Raw genomic sequence first — 27,251 nt, forward strand, 5'->3', positions numbered from 1 at the left:
GAAGAGAAGTGGGGCAAAGACTGGGAAGTCCATACACATACTGTGCCACTTCAGTAACTGGGACGTTTATTTTATTAAAAACTTTGAACTCTTTTATGACAATTCCCATTCGCTGTACAAACATCAAATCATAGTTTAAAAATGTAATTCTAATGAATATATATTATCTTTGTTTATTTCACTTCCATTCACGTTTCCTGTTATCTGGCTTAATTTTAACCTATTTCATTCAAGTTAGCTCTCATATGCAGAAATTTGCAGGTCAGTTAATGTCATTGCCTCAGATCTTCTGACTTAGCATTTAAAATTGGGCTCTGGATAATTATGCATATTCTCAGAGAATGTTCCCAATAGCAACACAACACAGCTGCTCCAAACACCCAGAATTCATTTGTTAGGCAGATTTTTCAGCTGCCAGCCAGCTCCCTCATAAAGGTTTTACACATAGCGTGCCACCAGCCTGGCATGTCTACGTCTTTGTCACTTACTTTTTTGCATGCCACAAGAGTTGAGAGTCATTCTAAGTTTATCCACATTTGGGATCCTGCTTTTAATGTGGCAGAAAGTAGCTTAACTGGAATGAAGTATCATGAAGAAGAAAAGGACTCTTGGTGTCTGAAAAACAGGAATTTAAATCATTGAAATACACTGATACCTCTCAAGGCATTTTAACCTCAGTGTTCTGTCTTTGACATCCAGATGAATTCTGGCCAGCACGTCTCTGCACCCAACAAGAGGACCACTTGTTGTGGCCCATTTCTCAGCTGGGAAATGTTTGTAGAGATGAATGAGATAATAGAGCCATATCCGAGGGGAGGAGCATATAGATGAACAACAAAGCTTTCTTTTGTAGACTGTTTTTTGTTTGCTTGTTTCCCAAGTATTCTTAAACACCTTGCTAGGCTGGGTGCGGTGGCCCAAACCTGTAATCCCAGCATTTTGGGAGGCTGAGGTGGGCAGATCACTTGAGGTCAGGAGTTCGAGACCAGCCTGACCAACATAGTGAAACCCTGTCTCTACTAAAAATACAAGAAAATTAGCCAGGCATGGTGGCATTTGCCTGTAATCCCAGCTACTTTGGAGGCTGAGGCAAGAAAATTGCTTGAACCCGGGAGGCAGAGGTTGCAGTGAGCCGAGATCGCATCACTGCACTCCAGCCTGGGCAACAGAGCGAGACTCGTATTATCTTTAAGACAATATACAAACGGGAGCAAAGGCGCATGTTATTTCATTTTCACATGAGGTCAAAAACCTAGAAGTCCCAAGCTTCCTGTCAAACAATATATTAGCAGTATCTTAGCATCAAGAGACGGAAAGTAGGACTTCTTAATAAATGTGTGGAGTTTAATATTTATTAGAGTTTCCACTGAAGGGAAGAAGTATATAAATTACTTTTCTTCTATTTTATTTTATGGTTGTGCTAACTTAATTATCCCCTAAATATCAGAGTCTGCCAAAGAAGCCAAGATTTCTGTTTTTAAGAGGATAAAATAAGAACCAAGATGCACTTACCCTGAATTAAAATGCCATAGAGATTTGAGTTCTTTTACTTGGTGTTTCCCACTGGAGAAGTAAACTTTTTTTTAAACTGAATTATAGGTTTCATGTGATTGTACTTCTTTTCTAATTGTTTTCATATGTTTCAGCACTCAGTGCTTGCTTTCTGCTAGTCTGTGGATCTTCTCAACCACGTAGTAATTAATTACAGAGGGGAAAACTAGGCGGGGGGCAGGGTGAGGGGTGTAAAAAAACCTCCGAGGAACAATAGACATTTTAGAAATCTTTAGAGGAAGAGCAGATGCAGCTAAGTGCCAGACACGGATTCCTCTACAGTCCTCCTTACCAGATGCCGGTTCACCATGGCTGCTGAACAGATCCTCGGGTATCGGGGACCAGCCAGGCACATAACTTGCACGAACCTTTGTGACTCTGGATGTATTAGGGCGGTGCACAAGTAATTGTGGGTTTGCCATTTTTAAAGGCAAAAACCGCAATTACTTGTGCACCGACCAAACAGCTGCCCTGATTGGAGATGGGGTGAACAGGGAGGTTTCCAGTGTCACCCAGAACATTCCCAGGGGGACTAAGAGGCTTTTTTGGAGAGCAGAGTTTCCTTCATTGGAACACACTAGCTACCAATCTAAGCTGGTTGCTTATGCATTGCCAAGTAAAACTGGGTGAAAGAAAATGCCAGCTCTCCCTTAGTTTAAATCATTATCTCATTCATTTTGAAATATACAAGCCTCAGAAACGTTGAGACAAGAGCTTTTCTTCCCCCTCACCTGCTTTGGACCCATAATCTCTCCTACCAAGATAGCTAGCCTGCCTTTCTTTAGGTAAGGCTGTGCAGGATCGCCAGTTGGAGGCAGGGCTTGGCATTTCTCGTTTCACATTGTGCTGTATTCCTTCCACGTGAAACAGTGAGCTGTGCCCCCAAAGCAACTCCTTCTTCCCAAAGCTACTCATCTATGAGTGACTTGGATGAAATAAAAGTGCCAAACCTCCTCATGAATATAAATCCAGACAGCCTGGGCCTGCCTCTTGAGTATACTTCAGTTAATTTACCTGAGTTCAGATGGCTTGAATTAGAGACCTTAATATTCTGTTCTGCAAAGTGGGCATCATAATTCCTATTTTGCAGGGCTGTCATGAAAGTTAGTGTATCTGGAATGTTCCAGCTACTAAGAGTTGTAGTTATTGAAAAATAAAGTAAAACAGACCCAAGTTTCACAAAAGACTGCTCTTAAGGTCCTTCAAAGAAAAAAAAAAGCACATTATGAAAGTCATTTAAATATTTTGATACCTAGATGCCTGTGAATACAATCCTACATATCTACCTTATACATATTATTTATTATTTCAAGGCCAACAGGGCCAGCTCAAAACTTGTATCATTATGTTTTGCTCTCTATGAATCTGCCTTGAAGCTCTGAACTTAAAAGACGCAAGCAATTAGTGGAAAATCAGTCACTGTGACAATTTTTCAAGTGGGTGGGGAGTGTCTTCAGATAGCCAATGGTATGAAAACTTTCTTCACCCTCTTTTTTTTAATCTATTTTTTTAAGTCCACATATCTAAATTGAGATCCTTTGAAATGAGTCTTGCCACACTAGGCATTTAGCCTAAAAATAAACACCCAAGGGAATTTGCAGCCTGGCTGGGTTCACAAGATGCACAAGGGACCAGATTCTCCCTGCTCAAATTGGCATCGCAAATTGGCAAGGCCATTTGCATAAACATGAATATTTTATTCCAAAAAAATCTGCCCAAGCTTGGGGAGGTTGGAGCCCAGGACTGTTTGGTTTGTCCAAAAGTGGAAAGAATGTTGCTCTTGGACTTCAGGGGTTCAAGCAGAAGATCTGCTCCTAAATTAGGGTATGAGAGCTCTGATTGCACTGCTGCATTCCAGCCTGGGTGACAGAACAAGACCCTGTCTCTTGAAAAAAAGAAAAAGAAGAATTGGGAGGTGGAGAGACAGGAGGATGGAAGAGGGAAGAAAGGGTTGCTGATGGAAAGGTGCAGGGTAAGATAAGCTTCCTGGCAGTGGAGGACCATGGGAATGGAATAGTTTAAGACCATCCTATGAGTGGTCGTAAACTATCCCAGATGTTTCAGGTTAGCTCAGCCCTGAAGAAAGAATTCCTTACATTTTGTAATCTGTTACACATTCTAGGTGTGGTGTCACACAGCTGCATTCATTTGTTTTCCCCCAAATCAGTTTCTTGGTGGCTCAATTTTCTGCCCTGTCAGTCAAAAACAAATTAAGTGTCTACTGGGTACTAATGTGCTAAAGAAAAAAGAACAGTAACAAAAAGCTTCCCAATTTTCCCCAAGTTCATGCAAAGAATCTGCACTGTCCCTTTCAGAGCCATTTAGGATCCTGCTTTTCTGTTGCTGATGGAAGCCCTGAACATTAAATGAATTTTTAGTATTGCTAGTGTCTGGCTAAATTCAAGGTTTTAAAACCCACCCTAACTAGGCTGCAACTCTGGACTGAAATAATGAACAGATGCCATTTGAACTAACAATATCGAGAAGACTTTTCACTAACAACACCGTTGTCTGTCTAGAGACGGGGATTTAATTTTTTTTTGTCTGATCACATGTGGAGTCCCATTTAATTTTCCCCTATCAGTCAAAAACAGTTAAGTGAAGACAAAGAAGCTATTCGTGATATTGTCCTTCGCAAAGAAAACTCTTTCCTGACCCACCAACATGGCAACAATTCAGAGGCAGAAGGTGAAGTTGTGTGTCGACTGCCTGATCTTGAGAAGGATGACTTTGCTGCAAGGAGAGCAAGGATGAACCAAACCAAGCCAATGGTGCCATTAAATCAACTCCTCTATGGCCCTTATCCAAAGAAAGGGGCAGAGAAATCAGATGGCAGCAAACAGCTCTCAAAGGGAATCTCAAAAAAAAGAAGTCTAGAATATAAAAGGTGTGCGTGGTGTGTATGTGTGTGTGTCTATGAAAGAGAGACAGGGAGAGAGGACATAATTAAGTGAAGTCAATTTGTATTGTACCCCTTCCAGTTCCTCTTTCCAGCCCCTCAATTATATGTACTTTGTAATGGGGGTTTATTTTGAAGTGGAACTTTAGGTATTCAATCTCCGCTAAATGCAGATGGCAGACGGTAGAGTGTCCATGTCCAAAATAGGGCTGAATTTGCCAAAGAAACATTGAATTCCAGTGTGTAGATGTGCTGAATCAGGACTCATCACCACATATGGGTGCTGGTGTCATCAGTTGGCATTATTAGCAAAAATAGACATGTACTATTGCCTATCAGAGAACAGTCACCTCTCACAGCTGCTCCAGTCCATTCAAAGGAAGCAGAAAAGTGCTAAAAGCGCTTCTCTCTTATTGGCTCCGTTTAGATGTTAGAAGGAAGAAAAATTATCCTTGTTCTTTCTTCTCTCACACCAGCAGCATAACCCAGACAAATGATAATGGATATTTCCAATCAAAAACACTTCTCAAACTTATAATATACTTCTATATGTTCTGTCATAGAAATTGTTTTCAGGCCAGTTTCCTTCTGCCAACATTTTCCCCGTCCTCTTAATACATGTTGGAGTGAACTGGGGAAAGGAAAATTATAGTAAGATGGAATTTGACCAGTGATTTTTGTCCTAAGAGGGAGATATGATTTCATTTAGGGTGCCCACTTGCTGAATTTCATCCTGCAGAGTTAGTCATTCGTGTATTTTTCCTTATATCAAAATCAGCTAGAGTTAGCATCTACATTATTGAATTGTCATCTTTTTGCCCATCACTTTAGAGTTTTTTAAGCCTGTTGAACTTAGTATATAATTATTTCGGCTGTGCTTTAGACAATTAAAATCGTTCTTTGGGCAGAGTTGTTGAGCTCAGTGGAGTAGTTGATCTTTTTTATTTTTCTTAGGAAGTACCAGATACAAAAACCCATGAGAGATTCCTGGATATAGAACAGGGATTAGATAAGAGAAAATCTGGCATCATTTCTTTATAGGACACATTATAGCTTCAGGAGGCCCTTGGTCTTTGCCATTGCAGTTGGCAGGCCTTGTAACAAACGATTTTTGGAGGGCCTTGTGGGAGGGATCAGTTGTGCAAGTGAAACAAAGACTTTTGGATAACTGACTAACATCAAGGCATATTGATGGCAATCAGCAATTTGAGTCAGGAAAAGGACTAACCTTTGTATCTCCCTTTTTTCCTTTCTCCTCCATGTAATTTTAATTCCTGATATTTCCAGCTACATTTGTCTGTTGTCACCTGACTCTGTGTTTGTGGACACAGTTCTGGGTCTGAAGCAGCCCTTGACCTCTCTAGATAGCATCAAAGAACTTATTTAAAAAAAAAAAAAGGTCCCTAGTGCCTCTTTGCTATGCCGTTCCTTGATCTCCTTCCTCAAACTAAGAAAATTCTGTAGCCTTTCTATTTTTGTGGGCTCTGCAAGCATGCCAAATCATCGAGGTAACAAAAGACTACCTCTTGATTTTCCAGCTTGAATGATATATTTTGGGGGAAAATTAATAGGCTCTATTTATGTATTTTTTGAGATTGTTCTATCTCAAGAAGGATATTTAGTTAGAAATAGACTTTTAATGGAATATTTATATATATAAATGCCACAGCTTTGGTTTAAATCACAGTTTTGTCAATATTAGCCAGATAATGTTCACTTCATAGGAGAACAATTGAAAATATCAATTTTAGCATCAATAAAGGTGAACGGTTATTAACACAAGAAACAAGTGGGTATTGACCCTGTCAATCCAGGTAAAGAAGAATACCCTCTGCTTTTCAAGTTTGCCTTAGCCAAACCTGACTAATGCCATGAAGCAGACGGTGAGTTTAAACGTTGAAACTTTATGTTCAGATTTGACTTAGATGTACTTTCTGGCAGCTGTGGGTTTAGGTTTGAGATATTTAATATGTGAACAACGTTCCAGCTATCTCCAAACTAATCCTAGAATTTGGATCATGCAGAGCTCATTACGAACATTTTACTAGTGCAGTAAAAAACATTCCAAGAGGGCTAAGGGATTCAATCAGAAAACCTGAATTCATTACAGTAACTTGAATAGTGTGGGAATTGGGCATCATTACCATCCAACCAAAATCTCATTACCATTAGTAATCTTTCAGCAGGCATGGCTTCTCTTCCTAAACTGTAGTTGAGACTATCATCTGGAAGGGGGGAAGAAACCTCTGTCTCATTCAGAATTATAATAAGGGTGATATAGATGAAAGTCATCACAGCTCCCATTGATTCCACTTTTGAGAAAGGGAAAAGCGTTTCCATCATTTTGTTCTGTCCTCAGCCTGTGAGTTTCCATGCTTGACATTCTCTTTGTCTGCTTCCCTTCCTTGAACTTGATTTTTCCATTGGTGTGGGGGCCTGGATCGAATGGACAGAAACCAGGGCCACACAGAAGAGATGAAGTCGATAGTGACCTGTAACATGAGGGCTCAGGAAAGTGAACCTGTGGAAGGAGGACTCAGGAAGGTGCCAGATCGTCACAAGGATGACCTGGCCCAGCGGAGAATTCAGGGCAGCCTTGCCCCTCACCGTGAGCCCCCGAGCTTCATTACACTCTCCAACATAACAGAAGCCGACTTGGAGACGTGGGAGAGACTCAAAGTGTCAGGAAAAGCGAGGTGTGTCATGTTTCCCCCTAGCAGTCACGGTATTTCATTTTGAAGGCATGAAATGCTTATCTTTGTGTCTTTTTTTTTTTTTTTCTGTCAGGGTCTTGCTCTGTTGCCCAGGCTGGAATACAGTGGCTTGATCACAGCTCACTGTACCCTCGATTCCTGGGCTCAAGCAGTCCTCTCCCTCAGCCTCTTGAGTAGCTGGCACTACAGGCCCATGCCACCATGCCTGGTCAATCTTTTGATTTTTTGTAGAGACAAGGTCTCACTATGCTGCCCATGCTGATCTTGAACTCCTGGGCTCAAGGGATCCTCCCACCTCAGCTTCTGAAAGTCTTGGGATTACAGGCATGAGCCATGGCACCTGGCCAAAATTTTAATTAATTAATTTTTTTTTTTTTAAAAAGAGATGGGGTCTTGCTATGTTGCTCAGGCTGGTCTTGAACACCTAGGGCTCCTAGGGCTTAAGTGGTCCTTCCATATCAGCCTCCCAAAGTGCTGGGATTACAGGCATGAGCCACCGTGCAGACCCCTTGTATCATTTCTTATTTTGATGGCTTGAAAAAGTGCCTCTCACATCACAGAGCTCCTGGAGCTCAGCATATTCAGCATGAGGTGAATTTATTAATACCAAAAGTTACAAACCACATGGAGAGAAAACATTCTCTTTTTAACCCAGCCACCTTTCCAAGAATGGTTATTTATTTTGATAGACTTGTTTACTGTAAATAATTTAAACTTGACTTTCAAATAATTTTAATTATTCCACAGTACCTAAGATTTTCTTATGCCCTTATTTATGATGTTAGAGATGTTAGAATTGATGTTTTAAAAGCTATAGAAGCTTAAAGACAAGGTAATGATCATTTCTAGGCAAGACAATGATCATTTCTTCATTTGAGTGTTAATGAAAAAGCAGTTCTGCTCTAGCCTTAAAAATATTTTTCATATAGTCTTCCCTCGGTATCTGTGCTTGATTCCAGAATTCCCCTTGGATACCAAAATTCTTAGAGGCTCAAGTCCCTTATATGAAATGATATAGTATTTGCATATAACCTGTGCACATCCTCCCATATACTTTAAATTATCTGTAGATTACTGATAATAGCTACATTAACATAAGCATACCTTATACATGTATACCTAACACAGTGCTTTCACATCACTTTGTTCATGTGGATTCAATGTAGTACTTAGTGCACGGCAAATTCAAGTTTTGCTTTTTGAAAATTTGTGGAATTTTTTTCTCCCAAATAATTTCCATTGAGGTTGGTTGAATCCTGTCAGTGGGATGCTGAACTCACTGATAGGGAGGGCCAACTACTTCTAGTTGCTTTTTTTTTTTCCCCCCAAACATCTTATTGCTTTGTACTTAGACATTTTTAGAACTTATTTCTGGTTTTGACTAGGGATGGAGATGTTCAGCACATCTGTGCTTCTGAGCCTTCCCCAGAAATTAAAGCAGAAACTGCCATTCATGATGACTTTGCCAACCGCAAAGCAAGGGCCTCTAAGAAAGCTTCCAGCCCCAGGCAAAAGTTTGTGCACTTTGGGCCAGTGACGGAGATAGATCAGCAGAAATGGAAGCGGCTTAGCATTGGCAAGGCTGGGCCTAGAGAGGATGAAGAAAAAGTCATCTGTCGTGGCAGCAAGATTCAAACGGACTCTGTGTCTCCTGTCTCAGCGGCCACTTCCAGCTTAAAGGGGCACCAAATGCTTAATCCACAAAATGACTGCAGGTATTTTTTGCCATACATGTGCAAGGATAGCTGCATGGGAGTCGCTGCCGCTTTTAGAGTTTGCTGAAGTATGTTATACAAACCCCTAGAGATGACATAGTTTTAACAGACTGTGTATAGCAGAGAAGTAAGGTTAGTGGGTCTGCCTGGGGGGGCATGTGTGTGAAGTTAAATGGCAGGCATCCATTTTGATTCTGTTATCACCAGAATCGCTGCCTGGGAATGCCAATAATCTTGGCAAATGACCCTTTTTCCCTCAGCTGCAGCCAGTACTATTTTATTAGTTGAAAATACTGAATGAGCTAAATGGAATGTTTTAATGATATCACTAGGGTTTCCTGGGGTTATGTATAACCTTTCTCTTTCCTATCCCTTAGAGAGAGGAAGAAAAAGTTATTAGTATCATGAGTTCACGTTTTGGACATCTAAGTAGACGTATTAAAAAAGTAAAGGTCTCCTTCCTCTCCCACTTTTTAAAATTGTATAATAAATCAGAAGTCTTAAAAATCTCCTCTTTGGGAGTTTCTGTAAGTCAAGACTTTCCTTGGATGAATCGCCATCCAAATGTGTGAGGGAAGAACACCTTATAGGCCTGTCCCAGTTCTTATCCTCCCTGGAGGCCCCCCAGTTTTGAGTTCCCAAGCCCTCTTTTAGGGATTTGGTTCTGTGGGCTGGTAGGAAGCACATACAGGACACGTGTAAAACTGGATTGCCCTGGGAACCTCCATTCCCTGTGTGCGGCACGAGCAAAGTGAGGCTCTCCGTAGCAGGAGGAAGTGTTCATAGCATTCTTCTTTATACCTTGCCCTTGAAATCCAAAGGAAATGATGGGTGGCCTATGACCTTTAGAAGGGTTTCTTTGGTTCCAGACTTGGGGTGACACCATAGAAGAGAGAAGGCTATAAACACCCAAAATAAAGAGTTGAGGTTTCAGAGGATGGTGGGGATCTGAGGTGGGGAGAAGGGGGTAGGAAATTAATAAGAAATACATCCTCGAGGCCTTGAATCCTGAGAGGCCCATCATTCAGTCTTGTGGTGACAAAGTCACGCCAGCCTTGTTTGACCTTCATAGGCCCTAGCCAGAGTTCATATTCCATTATCTCAATCTGATTATCTCATCCTTACTAACCAGCCTTACGAATGAGAGCAGCCACATTCTTCTCTTATTAATCTTTCAGTCCCAAGGACTTTCATTGTCTTCTTTTGTAACCCTTGTTCCTCTCCTCTCTTGCCACCTATGCTACTTGATCGTCTGCAGAACAGTGAATTCTGGCCAAGGTGACTATTACAGAAGGGCCTCGTGGCTGGCTCCCGTGCCGGAGTCTCAGGAAGAGTGGGTCTGCGGTCTGGGCGAGTGCTCGAGGGGGATAGAGGAAGGTGAGGAGCAGTTTTTCCTGCCTTCCCGGGAGGTGAAGGAGGACAGGTGGGGTCAGGGCCTCTGGTGTGAATTCTTTCCTAGGAGTGAAATTGTCCTCTCTGGCTTTAGTTACATCCAAACAGCTGCCACAGGATGGCAAAGAAGAAACGGAAAGCGCTCCAAGAGATTCTGAGAGACTGTCAAAGGCAGGAAGATCAGAGGAGAGCAGCCAGCCACTGTGAGCATCTTGCCTGCGCTCCGCTCCGTGGTGTGTTGCCCCTGCTGTGTGTGGCTGTCGTGTTCCCAAAAACACAGCTTAAAGTCACAGTCTGCACTTGGCAACTGATAGAGCGTGGAGTAAAGTGAATAAAAGAGTGTGCTCATCCCAAGATCAGAGTTCTGCTTCTGGTGCCCGCTCTGGGTAGAGATTTTAGCCTTTGCATGTGGCTGAGTACTGGCCAAATTTCATTCTCAGGACTCATGAAAACCAGAAAGGGACCCCTATTCCTGTGTGAGTACCAGCTGCATGACAGAGGGTCGCAGTATTCAAAAGGGAGATTTCCTGCTCAGCTGCTCTGTGTGCTGCTGCCTCCAGGGATGCTGGCTTCTTCTGTCTTGAATTAACGCCAGTGAGTGATGCTACTGAAAATATCTTTAGCAGTAAGTGGCCTTTGACTGGCTGGACTGAATGTTGCCCTAGGGCGTGTCCTCTGGCCTCTGAGTGTGAGGCCTCAGGGACAGAAGAGAAGTTGGAGAAGATGATAGCTCCTGCCTGGGGTGGCAGTGGACTGAAAGGTCAGCGAAAGTTGGATGATTCACGAAAAGACGACATGATGGCCAGGAGAACTGGGATGTCTCTTAGACACACTGGATCCAACCCAAACCAGTTCCTTCCAGTTCCATTTGCAAAGCAACAGGATGCGGAAGAATCTTCCAAGGGTCCACCCATGAAAGATCAGAGGTCAGAAGGTTGTTCTGTGCTCTTGTGACTGTTTCTCCAGTCTGAGCTTTCAGTGTGTTCTTAATGCATTATGGCACTTCAGTGCCACTTACCTGCCGTTGCTAGCAGAAACAGAATGATTAAAATTGGCCTCATCTGCCAAGAATTTTTTCCTCTTTTTGCATGTAAGCAGGTGCAATTCAGTGGTGAATTTACCTGTTAAACATTTTTTTCTGACTCTGGTGGACTGAATAAATGGGAAATTATTTTATTTCTTTCTAGCTCACATAGTTGGGTAAAAGGGTTGAACTTCTTTCTGATTTGCTTGATTTCACTGTGATTCCAGGTCCAAAGATGATTAATACATTTATAAAAGTTGTAATTATATTAATTTTTCCACATTAGCCAACACTCATTGCCTTCTGGAGGTAGGATTTCTATTCCATGCTCTGACTTGACTTAGAGTCAACCATGACTTGATGACGAGTAAGGAAATAATTATCCTGGGGTTCCTGTTCCAGTTTAGGGTCCTATATGTTAAAGCCTCTCTTGCCATTTCATAAAAGTGATACATTTTTGTTAAATGTGTGGTCAGCCTACCAATGTAGGGCAAAGAAGTGAGGAGAGCTTTGCATAATTTATAAGCTCACCATAAAATAGGAAGCAATGGAGTTCTGCTTCTCCAAGGACCCTGATGGCAGTGGGAGAGAAGGCAAAGTGGGAGGCAAGGAGAACAGTAGGTAATCTCTCCAGATTTTTAAAAAAATCAATACCCTAGCCATCTTGATCATCTGAATTTAATCTATATTTTTCTTTCTTCTGAATAAAACAGTAATGGAGCCTAGCACTGTTTTCAGGGAGCAGAAGTAATATTTGTGTTTTACAACCACAGATTTCTTTATAGCGTTTCCTCTATGTCTGCTCCCTCAAGCTCACCTTGTCCTGGGAATTCACAGGTAGGTTAAAGGAATCTATGTTAGCCCCATTTCACAAATAAGAAGACTGATGTAGAGAAAAGCTACATGAGTGGATCACACGTGATTCCCAAGCTTGTTAGGGCTGGGGAGACAGAGGAACAGAGTGGTGACGCTGGTCCTCCACAGTTACTCACTTTCCAGATGCCGTGGACTTGACCCTGGATCCGCAGGCTTCTGTAAAGCAAGGTAGAATGGAAGGAAAGAAGGACGTGAGGCCTAGAGACTGCCTACTGGATATATTTAGGTGCTCTCCTGTTCATTTATTCCTTATACCACCTTCGAGAGGAAGAATTTCCATCTGCGTTTTGCAATTAGGAAACCGAGGTCCGTATGTCCACAGCTGGTACCTACAAAGCCAAGATCCAAACTCAGCTCTATTGGAGTGGAAACGCACCATCCCTCTCCAGCATGATGCCTACACAAGTAACTAGAGGGGACTGTGGAAGTCTGAGGAATTCTGTCACTTTTTTTTTTTTTTGAGATGGAGTCTTGCTTTGTTGCCCAGACTGGAGTGCAGGGCCCGATCTCATCTCACTGAAACCTCTGCCCGTTCAAGTGATTCTCATGCCTCAGCCTCCTGAATAGCTGGGATTATAGGCGCCCACCACCATACCCAGCTAATTTTTGCATTTTTAGTAGAGATGGGGTTTTGCTGTGTTGGCCAGGCTGGTCTGGAACTCCTGACCCCAAGTGATCCACCCGCCTCAGCCTCCCAAACTCCCGGGATTACAGGCTTGAGCCACTGCACCTGGCCTGTCACTCTCTTTGTCATTTGGGAAAACATCCTCTTTATTTTCACATGGGAATGAGTGGTTACTCTGAATACAAGGAGGAATGGTCAGGTGAACTATGTGACATATTGTGTGATTGAGCCAGCAAACACCAGGGGGATGCACGTTTCCTTTCAACAAGTGTTTATTGAGTAATAATGACTATGTGTAAAGCACTGTGCTGGGTGCTGGGGGGTGATCTTAGATGAGCAGTAAAAACACTTTAAATTAAGCTAATGCTAGTTCATGATATAGAAATAGATAACTATCAAATTATTGATTCTGAAATGCTTTATTAGTAGTGAAAGTTACATAAATACAGGGAATGGGTGCATAGGCTATTCCCTTTATCTTTCTACCTACCCCTACCCTCAGAAGTAAACTTTATTTTATTTATTTATTTATTTGAGACAAAATCTCACTCCATCACCCAAGCTAGTGTGATCACAGTTCACTGCAGCGTGTACCTTCCAGGCTCAAGCAATCCTCCCACCTCAGCCTCCCAGGTAGCTGGGACCATAGGTGTACAGCACTATACTTGGCTAATTTGTTTGTTTGTTTGTTTTTATTTTGTAGAGACAGTCTCACTATATTGCCCAGGCTGGTCTTGAACTCCTGGGCTCAAGTGATCCTCCCACTTCAACCTCCCAAGTGTTGGGATTATAGGCATGAGCTACCATGCCTGGCCTCAAAATTAAACTTTATTGACTTTCTTTTTTTGTAGGATGCTTATGTCAACTGTGACATGTGTGGCCAATTTTGTACCTCATAACCTATTGACTCACGTACTTTGCATTAAAAAGAACATTTTATTACTTTTTTTTTTTGCTAACTTGCCTTTACTTTTTGATCTCCTGTAGGATGATTGGGAAAGTCACTTGACACCTCAGCTCTAATTATCTTCCCCTTGCCAGCAAAGGCAGTTCTGCTTAAGTTGGTGCCCTTTTAAAGCTAATATATTAGTCTCACAGGAAATACCTCAAACCCGCAGTACATAGTAAAGAGATAAATGAAGGTTATCTTCAGAAACTGGATTATTATTTTCAATTTCTTGAGCACCTGATAAGTATTTAATAAATACTTATTGACTAGTCTGACCACTGTTCAGGGAACCCAAACAGAAAAATGTCTGCTCCTGTGGGGCTTACATTTTGGTATAGATCTACATTTATTGGTAGAGATGTCCGTGAAATACTGTTAATTACTTTATGTAGCAATAATTTAAGTTCAGATATATCCTACATGCAACAACATAGTTAAAAAACTCACAAAATGTGCTAAAGAAGCCAAACTCAAGAGTACATACTATTTGAGTCTGTTTACATAGTACAAAACGCTCAACACTAATCTATGCGTATGTTCAGTTTGTGAAAATTCATTGAAGTATATGTGTGGTATGTGCACTTTCTGTATGTATCTTATACTTCAATAAAATGTTAATTAAAATATTCAAATTGAAACACAAAAACACATAGCAACTATTAATAGATTCTTGATTAACCATCCATTGGGAAGAAATTCTCTGCTCTCTTCCACAGATAACTTAGAAAACACTGTGTTTGAATAAATTTATTCCAATAGGCCTATTTATTAACTGGGAAACACCTAGTCTTCAGAATTAATGTTGCCCTTTCTTCCCTTCCTCTTCCCCTTCCCTTTCCATCAGAGTCTCACTCTGTCGTCACCTGGGCTGGAGTGCAGTGGCATGATCTCTGCAACCTCTGCCTCCCTAGCTCAAGTAATTCTCCTGCCTCATCCTTCAGAGTAGCTGGGACCACAGGCGTGCACCACCACGCCCAGCTAATTTTTTTGTGTTATTGGTAGAGACAAGGCTTTACCATGTGCCCAGGCTGGTCTTGAACTTCTGAGCTCAAGCAATCTTCCTGCCTTGGCCTCCCAAGTGCTGGGATTACAAGCATGAGCCACCACACCCAGCCCACTCTCTCTTGATGTGAAAGAATCTGCTTTAATGTAGTAGTGTTTTGGAAAATTGAGAATATTAGGTTCCACTGAAACACCTTCTGATACCCTGGAGAAAGAGAAGATGAGTCTTATTCCCAGAAGAAAAACATTCACAAACCCTTTCCTTGTCTTGTTTTTGGCCTTTTCAACAGAGATTTGGGATTTTGCAGTGGTATGGTTGCCTTCACTGTGAATTAAATAATTATCAGTGAATGTACATTATTCTAGAATGATAAAAGCATAAGAGAGAAGGGGGTATGTGTGTGTACACTCACGCATTCTGGGGTGTTTTCTCTAAGATTTCAGGAAGAGATGTTTAGAAATTACCCTTTTCCTGTAAACTATTGTGAAACTGATCATGGGACCAGGTAATTTTTGCTGCTGACTCCAAAATGTAATTTATTGGAAACTGGAAGCAGGATGTATTTTCTTTACTATTCTTTGTCTACCATCAGAATTGCAGAAAGGAGGAGCTTTTCAGGGTATAGGTAAGAACTGACCCTTAAAATTTACCTTTGCTGAAGAGACAGGCATTTGTGGGAGCTGTGTTGTTTTTTTGTTTTGTTTTGTTTCTTTAAATGTGCTTGAAATATGCCTTGTAATGTTCTAATATTTTTCTAATTTAGTCTTTTTGCTTTAGACTCATTTAGACTTCAAGTGACTATTGCAGAGGGTACAACTTTATGGATCTAAATTATCAGGAAAATATAAAAGATTAGAAAAAAACTTTAGTTTTTCAAGTTATGGAATATCATCCAAGTCTGGTTTTGATTAAGACTACCAGTTTTCTAGGAATTGTGGTTTCTGTCAAATGCATGTGGAAGGCACTGATTGGGGTTCTGGTTAACTTTCAGAAAACTGCAGAAACACTCTTTGATGTTATTTGTGCAAATGCATTAACATATCAGGGACAGGGTCAGTAAGGGTGCACTTGTACAGTGGGTGTCCATTACAGCCCATTACTGCTGAACATAAAGGCACAAAAAGTTGAACGGTTTGTGAATGACTGTAATACATGTTTGTTTTCTAAGCTGCCTTCTCTAAACATTGTGGATTGCACCTAAGCCTTCCTGTGTTTATATTGAACAGATTCTTTCTTTTTGGGTAGTGTGGGGATTATTTTCGTTTCTCTTCTGGGTTTTGAGATAAATGTTGCATTTTTTAGAAACATCAAGACTTGTCTTTGATTTTCAGCAGTCAATGAATATTGCTAATTGTATAATGCCACTTCTCTTTCAGTATCTCAGCAAAAAAGGTTTGGCGCACATGTATTTCACCAGCAGTTTTTATTTCCAGCTTGCTTACAGCATTCACTTTCAACTCCGCCAGTCCTCTAATTTTGTATTTGATCTTATAGATACGGTCCGAGAACTCCTGTGTCTGATGACGCAGAGTAAGTTGCCTTGTATTTGTAGGATTACATTAATTACTAGCCTAAACTGCATGCTTCCAGTACTTACCACTAATTGAAATGCAACTGATGCAAGTGAACTGAATAGTTAGCTGACTTGTGCAACAAAGCACTTGAAGTTGGAATGCAGAGCATACATTCTATGCAGGAAAGATGAATGAAAAAGCAACTTAAGCATGATTCTAATATGAAGCTGCTGCTTGAAACTTAACATTTGCTTTTCATAGACTGGGCATGTTAAAGTTGTTGTTCTTGTTATGGTTTGAACATTGGTACCCCTTCTGAACCATAGAATTATTTAAAGGGTATTCTGAGTTTTGCACTTAATTCTTGATATGTTGGGGCTTAGAGTTAACAACGAAGTAGTCATTCCAATAGTCTCGTTTTTTAACTAAGAAAATAAATCCCAAACCACTAATTATAGATTCAGAAGCCCAAGTTCCTCCCAGGTTGGAGTCATATAAACTGTGGGATGCTTGAAACCAAAACATCGGAGTTTTGCTCAAGTTCCATGGCTTAGCAAGGGGCCAAAGATCTAAGACATGACTGGCCCTTCCCCTCCCTGCTGCTTGGTTTTCACTCAACCAAGCAGAGGTTCATTCCTTATCCCATACTTCACATTCAAATTTGAGAAGAATCCAAACCCTCCCATTTGTGACCACGTTAACTCTGCTTCAGAAATGGATTTCCCATATGCAGATCATTCTGCAACTGATATATAAGGCAAACTTTATTTATTTATTTATTTATTTATTTATTTTTTGCAAAATACTAGCCTTCTCAGATTCATGTAATTTGTATATGAAGAAATGTTGATTAATACCTAAATCCAGCATCAGTAGTCTGCTGATCCTGACATTGAGAAGCATTTTGTGGCCTCATGGGAGCCTGGGACATCCAGAATGCAATCACCAGCCCTCCTTTGCCTGTCCTTTCCTGAGCCTCAGTTTCAAGTCACACAATGAGGAATTTGAATAGAATTTGCATGTAGAACACGCAAACATCATTTCCACCAATGACAACGAGATTAGGCAAAACACTAAGTGTCTTCAGATTGTGCTATTTCCATGTTTGTGTTCAAGATGTCTACTTAGTTTGGACTCCAAGCCCTAAGTGGTCAAACTCCAGGGCCAAGTTTCCCATGTGTGATCTGACATAAAGAACACTTATGCCTCAAAACCAAATTCAGCCTGAGCTTGACTGACTGCACAGAGTTAAGTAGTCTGTAAAATTGAGCCCTGGTTATTACTTTTCAAACCTGCAATGGCAATATTTAACATTCACTGAAAGGAGAATTTTATAAGATCGATAGGCAAAACACTACTTTGGTTTGGTGAGCAAAAACATTTTGATAGAATGGATTTCTTCTTCATCAATGCAAGGCTACTATACAATTTGCTTAAAATAGACCCCTAGGAAACCCTAAAAGGTGAAAGAAAGGAAGGGAAATTAAAGAGTTTCTGAATTTTGCCTGCACCTGAACACAAAACTTCGCCCACAGGAAAAGTTAATGATTTCTTAAAAGGGGTGGGGACAGGGACTCCCTTTTTGCCTTCTCTTAAGTTTACAAAATGCAGCCCCAGGGACCAAGAAGAGTAAAAGGAGCTTCTTTTCTAGAGCTCTTATCTAGGGATATCCAAAGTGCTGGGTTTCCTGCTTAGAGCAGATCCAATTTACATGAAACCATGTGGGGAACAAAATGAAAAGTTGATATCAGGAATTTATTCTTAAAATAGAAACTTATACTATTTTTAGTTTATTCCCTTAATATCTCCTTTTTCCAAAATCTTTAAAGGCATTTTTTTGGCACAGGCTATGTTTATTAATAATTGACACATTCTTAAAATAGAGCCCAATCAGAAAAAAAGATGAGCCCTTTAAAGAGAATATAGGTCAGGGGCAGACCTACCGCACAGGCAAACGGAGAAATTTCCACCTCCTGGCCAGCCAAGAATGTTTCCATAGATTTAATTTCACCTTCTTGCCCTTTTCCTCACTTGCACACTCTTTCCCTCCCAATACCCGGCCCACCAAAGGAGTCGGTACTTTGTGAGAGCCATAGGCCATTTTATTCTGAATTCCTTTACTGTAGACTTGGCCCAGAAACAATTTCCAGGCGCTTGGGGTAATTCCATCCTGGCCCTCAAAAATGCCAACCCACCACCAAGGGAGACTCCTGGACTCTGCAGCCAGGAGCCCTCATGCCAACAGCCCAAGGGCATAGACATAAGGTACTGGGGAGCACAGTATTAGTCCAAGTCACATTAATATTCTGGAAGCTGGCCGTCTCCAGGATCCCATACCTGTCAACCCCCATCCCCAGACACACACCTCTTCATTTGGGAGGCCAAGTCTAACCTGAAATAGGGAACATGTTCTGAATGACAACTCAGCCCATTTTCTTTTTAGTATTATCAATTCTCAACTTCTTAATTTTTTTAGAAAATGGCATAAATATATCACTTAGGTTTGTTCCTTGTTTTTTGGCCAGTTTGCTGATATTTCTTTAAAACAAAAAAAAACTTGAGAAAAAAATAATACAGGTTGAGCCTGCCTTATAGAAAATGCTTGGAGTGAGAAGTGTTTCAGATTTTGAACTTTTTTAGATTTTGGTATATTTGCATATACATAGTGAAATATCTTGAGGATGGAGCCCAAGTCTAAACATGAAATTCATTTATGTTCCATATATACCTTATACGGATAGCCTGGAGGTGATTTTATACAATAGTTTAACTAATTTTGTGCGTGAAACAAAGTTTTGACTGCATCCCATCACACAAGGTCAGGGGTGGAATTCTCCACTTGTGGGGTCATGTCAGCACTCAAAAAGTTTTGGAGTTTGGAGCATTTCAGATTTCAGATTTTTGGATTAGAGATGTTCAACCTGTACTTCCCGGTACATGAAAGGGCAAACAAGAGTTTCTCCTTTTATTTAACTAACTGGCTTCTGGCCACATTTGGGCTGAGCTAGTTAGAGCTTCACAGTGGGAGTGGAGATGGGAACGCAGGTCAGACAAAGGTAATTCTTAAGGCCTGCTCTCATTTTCTCCAGGCCCACTGGGTGAGATAATCAAATCCCAGATCCTGGAGAAGGCTGCCATTTTCTTCTTGGGGTCCCAGAAGAAAACCTGGATCTGTGGCCACCCATTGTGGCCTAAACCGAAATTCTGACCTGCAGATATTACAGATGGCAGAGCTGAATGAAGGAACCTCTTTCCTCTCCCATAATCTACAAACTACTTAGTGGGATGATAAGAGGGTCCCAGTTCAGAGAGGCTTAAGTCTTCTAAGATCTTAGCAAAGATTTTAAATCACTTAAAAGATGAACTGACTAGATTGAATATTTTAAAAGTAAGATTTTTTTTTTTTAACTGTGAGAGGAAGAATGGGATGAATTTTTGTGTCTTTCTGGAAGGCCTGCTTCAGTGAATTTTGATCCATGAAGTTTAAAAGCATGGGTTAGACGTTTCTACCTAATCCTGCAAATTTCTTAATCTTTCTTAGATAACTAGTCAATAGTCTAAAATAGATGAAAAATCACAGCCCTTCTCCTCTATCGAGGACTACAGTTTCTTTTTTTCTTTTCTTTTCTTATTTATTTATTTATTTATTGAGATGGAGTCTCACTCTGTCACCCAGGCTGGAATGCAGTGGTGCAATCTCAGCTCACTGCAACTTCTGCCTCCCAGGTTCAAGCCATCCTCCTGCCTCAGTATTCCTAGTAGCTGGGACTGTAGGCATGTGCCAGTACACCTGGCTAATTATTATTATTATTATTGTTGTTGTTGTTGTATTTTTAGTAGAGAAGGGATTTCACCAAGTTGACCAGGCTGGTCTTGAACTCCTGACCTCAAGTGATCTGCCCACCTTGGCCTCCCAAAGTGCTGGGATTACAGGCGTGAGCCACCACGCCTGGCTCAGTTTATTTTTTCTAGAAGGCACAGCTGCTGAAATCAACATTCGCCACTGACATGGAGGCAGCATTATGCAGTGGCTTGTCATATCCATGCTAATAGGAACCTCAGCTAAGAGTCCTTCTATGCAGCCAGATTATTAGAATACTCTTGGGGAAGACAGGTTGCAAGTACAGTTTTCAGTTTAGTTCTCTTAGGTCAGACTTGAATTGTCCAACATCTGGAGAGTGGAGAGAGGCACTCACACATTTGTACAGATTCCTTTTGAGTGGATTGAAGGGAAGGTGGGCAACCATTGCTTTGGGGGTCATTTTCCAGACAGCTGCCTGCTAGGGAGCCCTTTGCATTCAGCGATGCTGCTGCTGTTCATTGTCTGGCCATGGGAGTAACAATTTTGGACATCACTGATGATGTCTGGAATTCTTTGGTGTCTAAGTGCATGGTAGTTTTTTTTTCTTTGTGTTAGGCTGGTTTCAGAAATGGACTATCACCATTTTTTGTTACTAGCACTTAACAGTGAGCTTTAAGAACCCTCTATGTCTTGAATTTTGGGCTCCATAACCCACTTGTCCCAAAGTGAGTCATTTCTTTGAAAGAAAAATAAAAGGAGGAGGATTTTGCTTTGGTTTCTATTTCTGTTTTCATCTTGCTGCTTCAGCTTTTGCTGTAACAAAGGTTTATGTAAGCATCACAAAAAAAGGCCCTAGGTCTTGCACAATGTTTAATAAGCTCCTATAGAATATATAAATTATATGTGCAGTCTAAGAGTTTTTTAAAGATTGTTTTCCCTTTCATTTTTCTTTTAAAATAGTATATTCAGAGGTATCCTGACAAAAATTAAATGACTGTGCATATTAGAATACAAAATATATACCTAATTTATGTATTTTACTCCTTACTCTTGTTATAAAATGCCTTATTTTCTTGATTCCAAGATGCCATCAACTGCACTATCAACTACAGCAGTTTTACAAGAAATAACAAGACATGATTACAACGAACATATACATCAGCAATCCATAGTTGTCAGATGCATCTAAAATTCAATAAAATAAAATAAGAAAAAGTGGGTGTCTTAAACTTAAGGCCAAATGATATTTTTTTTGGAAATGGAGAAATTGCCTCCATTCACATAGGAAGCCTTTAATCCAGCTTTCTACACAAAGAAGCATTTACCGTAATACAGTTTTACTTCATGGAACACCGCCCTCTTTCCCCACAAGTTCTCCCCAGGTTATACCTTTTAATTATCTTAATTTTATTTTTTAAATGCATTTCCAAATGAGAGGAGCCCGGGGCTTCAAATACCATTTTTCTAGTTCTTCTTTAAACCTATTTTGGCACCTACATATAAAATTATATTGACCCGATTCACTGGCATCACTGAAGACAAAGATGGTCACATTTTTGGCGTTTGCGGCAAAAAGAGGCGGTGGGGTGCCAGCACGCCCACCGCCCGCCCAGGGCCAGAACACGCCGCCCATCACGCGCTGTGCGCAGCCAGGGAAGGGGGCAGTTTTCCAAGCCCGGTAGCGCCCCCACGCGGCAGGACGCCCGGGCGCGCGGAGACGCGACGGGCGCTGATCGCGGTCCCTCTTGTGTTCGCTCTCTCCGCACTCAGGAGCACGAGCATGTTTGACATGCGGTGTGAGGAGGAGGCCACGGTGCAGCCGCACAGCAGGGCCCGCCAGGAGCAGCTGCAGCTGATAAATAGCCAGCTGAGGGAAGAGGACGACAAATGGCAAGATGTGAGTTCCAGCCAAGGCGCGCGGGCAGCGGGGAGGCTTCTGGTAGCAGAAAATCCAGCCGGGTGGGTAGAAATGGACCTGAAAGCCATGCGAGGGAAGGGAGCCCTTAGAGGGTTTCAAAAGGTAACACGGTAAACGTGGGACTCAACGGAAGGTGAGTAGCAGCGTGAAGGTATGGAGTGATAGCCCAGACATGTAATCAGCAAACACCCTGGCCAGAAGCTTGGCCACAAAGGTGGGGAGGGGAGGCAGGAAACTGGAATGGGATGCAGAATTGAGGCTGCACTATCTTCTGAGGTTATATATTTGAAACTGATCATGATTATGATGATAGTAACGATAACAATGACCAACATCAAACATGTACCAGTACCAGGCATTGTTCTAAGTGCTTGCATGCATTCATTTAATCCTCTTAGTAACTCAATGAACTAGCAACTCTTATTGTCCTCGATTCCACAGACGAATCCCAGCACAGCTGTCACTTGCTGAACGTCACACAGCTAGCGAGTGGGGGAGCCAGGATTAGAACCAGGGAAGGAAGGCTAAAGAGGCTGATGAGGGCTTTGAGATTGTGTGCTGAGAGCCAAAGCGGGGAGAGAGGAGGGGGAGTGGATTATTTCGTTTAATTCTCACAAAGCACTCTGGAGGTAGCTATTGCAAACTTGACTACACCTTTAGTTTAAAAAGTTAACTTCTCTAAAGTTGATAAAATATAGTAAAAATTATGTCTAAAATATTTTGAGCACTTACTGTGTGCCTGACACCTTACATCTATTTTCACATTTAACCCTACAAGCTTGTAAGAATAGGTACTATTATCGTCCTCATTTTAGAGAGGAGGAAATGGAGGCACAGGGGGACTAAGAAACAAGCCTGAGATTCCACAGCATGGAAAAGATAGAGCTGGGATTATTTCCCACCAGTGCAACCCCATCCATCTGACTCCAGAATCCTCACTCCTCATCATTATGCTATAACTACCTGTAGGATTGTGGTGAGATTGTTGTAAGGATCAGATAAATTAATACATATAGAATCACCAGATCTAAAGACTCCAAAACTATTTTTTTCTGCATTGACTACCTTCCGAGTGGAAAATGAATCCCTACTATTCTTTTGTCAGCAAATCTATTCACAATGCAGAAGTTATAAATAGGAAGGAATGAAGTTTCTTAGTTACCTTGTGAGGCAATTCTCTGAAATTTGGCAACTGACATGAAATGTGATTGCATATTTCACACTGCCATATTTAAATAAATGTGCTGTCCTGCTATGGATACTGTAGATAATATCTGGATGTTTCTGCCTTTGAGGCATTCCGGTTCCAGACTTACATTGGATTGTGTGAGAATGCATACAATGTTATAGTGCCTGGGCCCATAGTCAGTTCTCTAAAGAGTAGAAATGGAGATGACTAAACTCTGAAGAATACAAATGGAATTATGCGCAAGTCTGAAGAAGAATATTATATCTCTCTTTCCCTTCCAGGACCTGGCTCGTTGGAAGAGTCGTAGAAGAAGTGTTTCTCAGGACTTAATCAAGAAAGAGGAAGAAAGGAAAAAAATGGAGAAGTTACTGGCTGGAGAAGATGGGACAAGTGAACGAAGGAAGAGCATCAAAACCTACAGAGAAATTGTTCAAGAAAAGTGAGTTCTTTCTGTTGTCATTTTTAATGTACAATATTATCTAGGTTTTTTTTTTTTCTAAAAATTGTTGGCTGTCATAAAGGTTCTGATAGTAACATTTTTATATTCCCTGTACTATCTCTTCAGTGCCACCCTGGTTTCTACCAAGGTCCTCTTTGCAATTTTCATTAGTTGACTTTGTTATTGCCTCTCCCTTCTACGTCCTTTAGAGAGCGGAGAGAGAGAGAGTTGCATGAAGCATATAAGAACGCTCGGTCCCAGGAGGAGGCAGAGGGGATCCTTCAACAGTACATTGAGAGGTTCACCATCAGTGAGGCTGTTCTTGAACGCTTGGAGATGCCAAAAATTCTGGAAAGAAGCCATTCAACAGAGCCAAATTTATCCTCCTTCCTGAACGACCCCAACCCCATGAAATACCTGCGGCAACAGTCACTGCCTCCGCCCAAATTCACTGCCACTGTTGAAACCACCATTACTCGTGCCAGTGTTCTGGATACCAGCATGTCAGCAGGCAGTGGGTCTCCAAGCAAAACTGTCACTCCCAAAGCAGTGCCTATGCTGACACCCAAGCCTTACTCCCAGCCCAAAAATTCTCAAGAAATTCTGAAGACCTTTAAGGTAGGACAAGTTCCTTAAGAATAGAACCAAAGTTGAACTCCAGGGAGTCAAGGGAGAGAAGCATCGTGACTCAAGAAAATGTCATTCTTTTTACCATACAGAAGCAAAATGTGTTGACATTTACAGCTGTGAAAGCCATAGGTCTCTGGAGATTTGGTTTATAAATGCTTAAGGGACAGTCATTTCCCTCAATTGCTGTTGTTAATACAGATGGACTCCTAAATAAGATTGATAGTGGAGTCATCTCCATGAGCAAGGTCTATTTTCTAGTTTGATATAATGGCATGATTTCTCTGTACTAGTGGTAAAAACACTAATTTAGTAATACCCTAGTATTTCTAGGTATCGGGAGTTATGGCAGACTCCTCAAAACAGCATTTTATTTGCTTTTGGTTCAAATAGAAGTATATGCAGCTGCCTCTGTTTTAGGAAGAAATTAGCATTCAGCATCCATTTGACATTGCAGCATCCAAAAAGATGCTGCAATTGATACAAATACAAGGAACACATGGGAACATGGGACATACTTGGCCCTCAGATGAGACAGGTTTTTTAAACAAGTGGAAAGAAACTGGGTTGTTTTGCTAATGAGTGTGTAAAATAGTGTTCCAGACTGAAGAACTTGTGGAAACCAAGCATCTTTTCACTTCCTCAAATTCAAGTACTTTCCCTTATGTTAGGAGGTAGCACTCATCCTTTGTCTTACATTCTTTTGACTTATAAAGAAAAATCAGTTCCCCTTGTCCTTGTGCTTAATGAGTTTGTAACAAACAGAGGTGGACTGCGTCACTCCGAGATGTGACCATTACGTAGAAAAGTTTTTGTAACTGATTGAGCAATGCGATGCCATGTAGCTTCCTTGCTGTATTTCAAAGGGAACAAAACTACACTTTCTGACTTTTGCTAAAATAACTCTGAATGTATCTCAGAAATCTCTCTTAGGCTTTGATAAAACAAAAGAAAAATGTCCAGACTGTCTCATCTGAATCACATTGAGTTGTTTGTCCCCTTATAAGGACAGGGGCCACGTCTCTGTCATTCATGGCTTCATCCTGAGAGCCTGGCACAGTTGCCCAGGACAGAGTAAGCACTCAGCAAGTTTTCCTTAAATAAGTAAGTGAATTTTTCCTGAGAAGATGAGCTACTAATCATACGGACTCACACACACACAGATACACACATGCCCATGTGTGCTTAATGGTCCGCCTAAGTGTTTCAGAAGCTTTCCTTTACCTAGGGCCTATGATAATGAATGGCTATGGTATTTCCTGAAGGAAGATTCTATGTTGAGGTGGCCCAGAATAGGATAGGGAATACATTTATTTAACTGGATTTCCAAGACATCTGATCATACAGTCTAGGTGTCCACTTTCCGTCCTTTATGTAAATAGTGCAAAGTGATTGTTTAAACAGAAGAATTAGCATAGATGATTTTATGGCAGAACTTCAGCTCTGAGAAAACTCTGTTCTTCACCACTGCGGCAAAGTGGAGCAAAGTGGTATGGCGGCCTCAGAAAGCACTTCCATGGAGGGGGTTATTAGAGAATTTGAGCAGAGGCCCTCTTAGAGCTGGAGATTACTCCGCACCACTCACTGGTGGGGTCCCCTGCCTCATCATAGACCTCACTGGCTAGTATTTCTATTGATGGCCTACAGTGCCATTACTGAGTGCATGGACAGCAACTTTGGTCAAAGGTAACATGCAAATCAGACTGTTGTTACAAGCTAATAATGCCAGGACAGAAGCTAAGGGGTAGGCGTGTGTGTGTGCGTGTGTGTGTGTGTCTCTTGGAGGGCAGGGCAGGGAATACAGGCTCCGTTGTTTTTCCCGTACAACAGAATTAAGGATAAAGGAACATCAGAGAAATAGTTTAAGGCATTGTTTTTCAAACTGAGAGTTACCACCTGTTGCTAGGTTATAAAATCAATTTAGTGGTTTGAAGCCAACATAAAGAAAATGAACTGGAATAGAACACAATAAAAAAACATAGTGTATCACATAATGAAGGCAAAATTGCTTGGGGAAACTTCTGTTTCAGTTATATTTATGTGTGTGTGCTGAGTTGTGATTTAAATTCCTTTTTATGAGTAACAAATAATAGAATAAGAAGACCAGTGGCTTAAGGTAAATAAACTATAACTAATATCCAGCCTTCCATTATTTCTTTTAAAAGATTTTAAAAGGCCTAATGAGGCTGGAACTATAACTAATACCCAGCCTTCCATTACTTCTTTTAAAAGATTTTAAAAGGCCTAATGAGGCTGAGCAAGGTGGCTCACAAAGTAATGCCAGCACTTTGGGAGACCGAGACAGGCAAATCACTTGAGACCAGGAGTTCGAGACCAGTCTGGCCAACATGATGAAACCCTGTCTCTACTAAAAATACAAAAATTAACCAGGCATATTGGCACACGCCTATAATCCCATCTACTTGGGAGGTTGAGGCACGAGAATTGCTTGAACCAGAAAGGCAGAGGCTGCAGTGAGCTGAGATTGCACCACTCCACTCCACCCTGGGCGACAGAGTGAGACTCCGTCTCAAAAATAAATAAATAAATAAATAAGAGGCCTAATGATAATAATGGCTAATAGTTAAGACTTAAAATGTGTCAGGTACTATTCTAAATTCTGTACATATGGTAATCCATAAAATCTCCATAACAGCACTATGAGGAAGATACTGTTACTTTAAATTTTGCTTCTGAGCACAGAGAATAGGAAACCTGTTGAAGATTCCATGCTTGTTAAATGGTAGAGCCAGGTTTCAATCAGGTCACCTAACTGCAGAGCTCCCTCTCAAAACCACTCTACTTTCTGCCTCAAATTTCAAGACCAAGATTTCCAGATGCCTTTCAGTAAGCCAGGCTAACTACCCTCTCTGGTTTCCCTTTCTTGCTCTAACTGCCTCCCCTAGATGTGAGTGCAAAACAAAAATATTTTAATGTGCATGGTCTTTTTCTTTTTAAAAAAATGGAGGTTATAAAAGTAACTAGAAATAGAGATTCATTGTAACAGAGCATAG

The 27,251-nt window shown here is 41.1% G+C and overlaps 1 protein-coding gene across 8 annotated transcripts in view; it reads left to right on the plus strand.

The window, feature by feature from the left end:
- LIMCH1 (LIM and calponin homology domains 1) overlaps positions 1-27,251 on the plus strand; it is a 359,644-nt gene that overhangs the window by 282,416 nt on the left and 49,977 nt on the right. For 5 of the 8 annotated variants that reach the window (XM_011987981.1, XM_011987985.1, XM_011987986.1 and 2 more), the window contains 3 exons: positions 21,835-21,961; positions 23,453-23,610; positions 23,820-24,228. In XM_011987981.1, coding sequence (XP_011843371.1) covers positions 21,835-21,961; positions 23,453-23,610; positions 23,820-24,228 — 694 coding nt within the window. Of the gene's footprint in view, positions 1-4,135; positions 4,439-6,903; positions 7,147-8,549; positions 8,880-10,137; positions 10,257-10,365; positions 10,475-10,936; positions 11,198-16,242; positions 16,279-21,834; positions 21,962-23,452; positions 23,611-23,819; positions 24,229-27,251 lie in introns of all 8 variants that reach the window. The other 3 variants (XM_011987983.1, XM_011987982.1, XM_011987979.1) reach the window with 2 other exon arrangements.

The sequence above is a fragment of the Mandrillus leucophaeus genome, unplaced genomic scaffold, assembly GCF_000951045.1.
Source record: "Mandrillus leucophaeus isolate KB7577 unplaced genomic scaffold, Mleu.le_1.0 Scaffold320, whole genome shotgun sequence".
Classification (NCBI taxonomy): Eukaryota; Metazoa; Chordata; class Mammalia; order Primates; family Cercopithecidae; genus Mandrillus; species Mandrillus leucophaeus.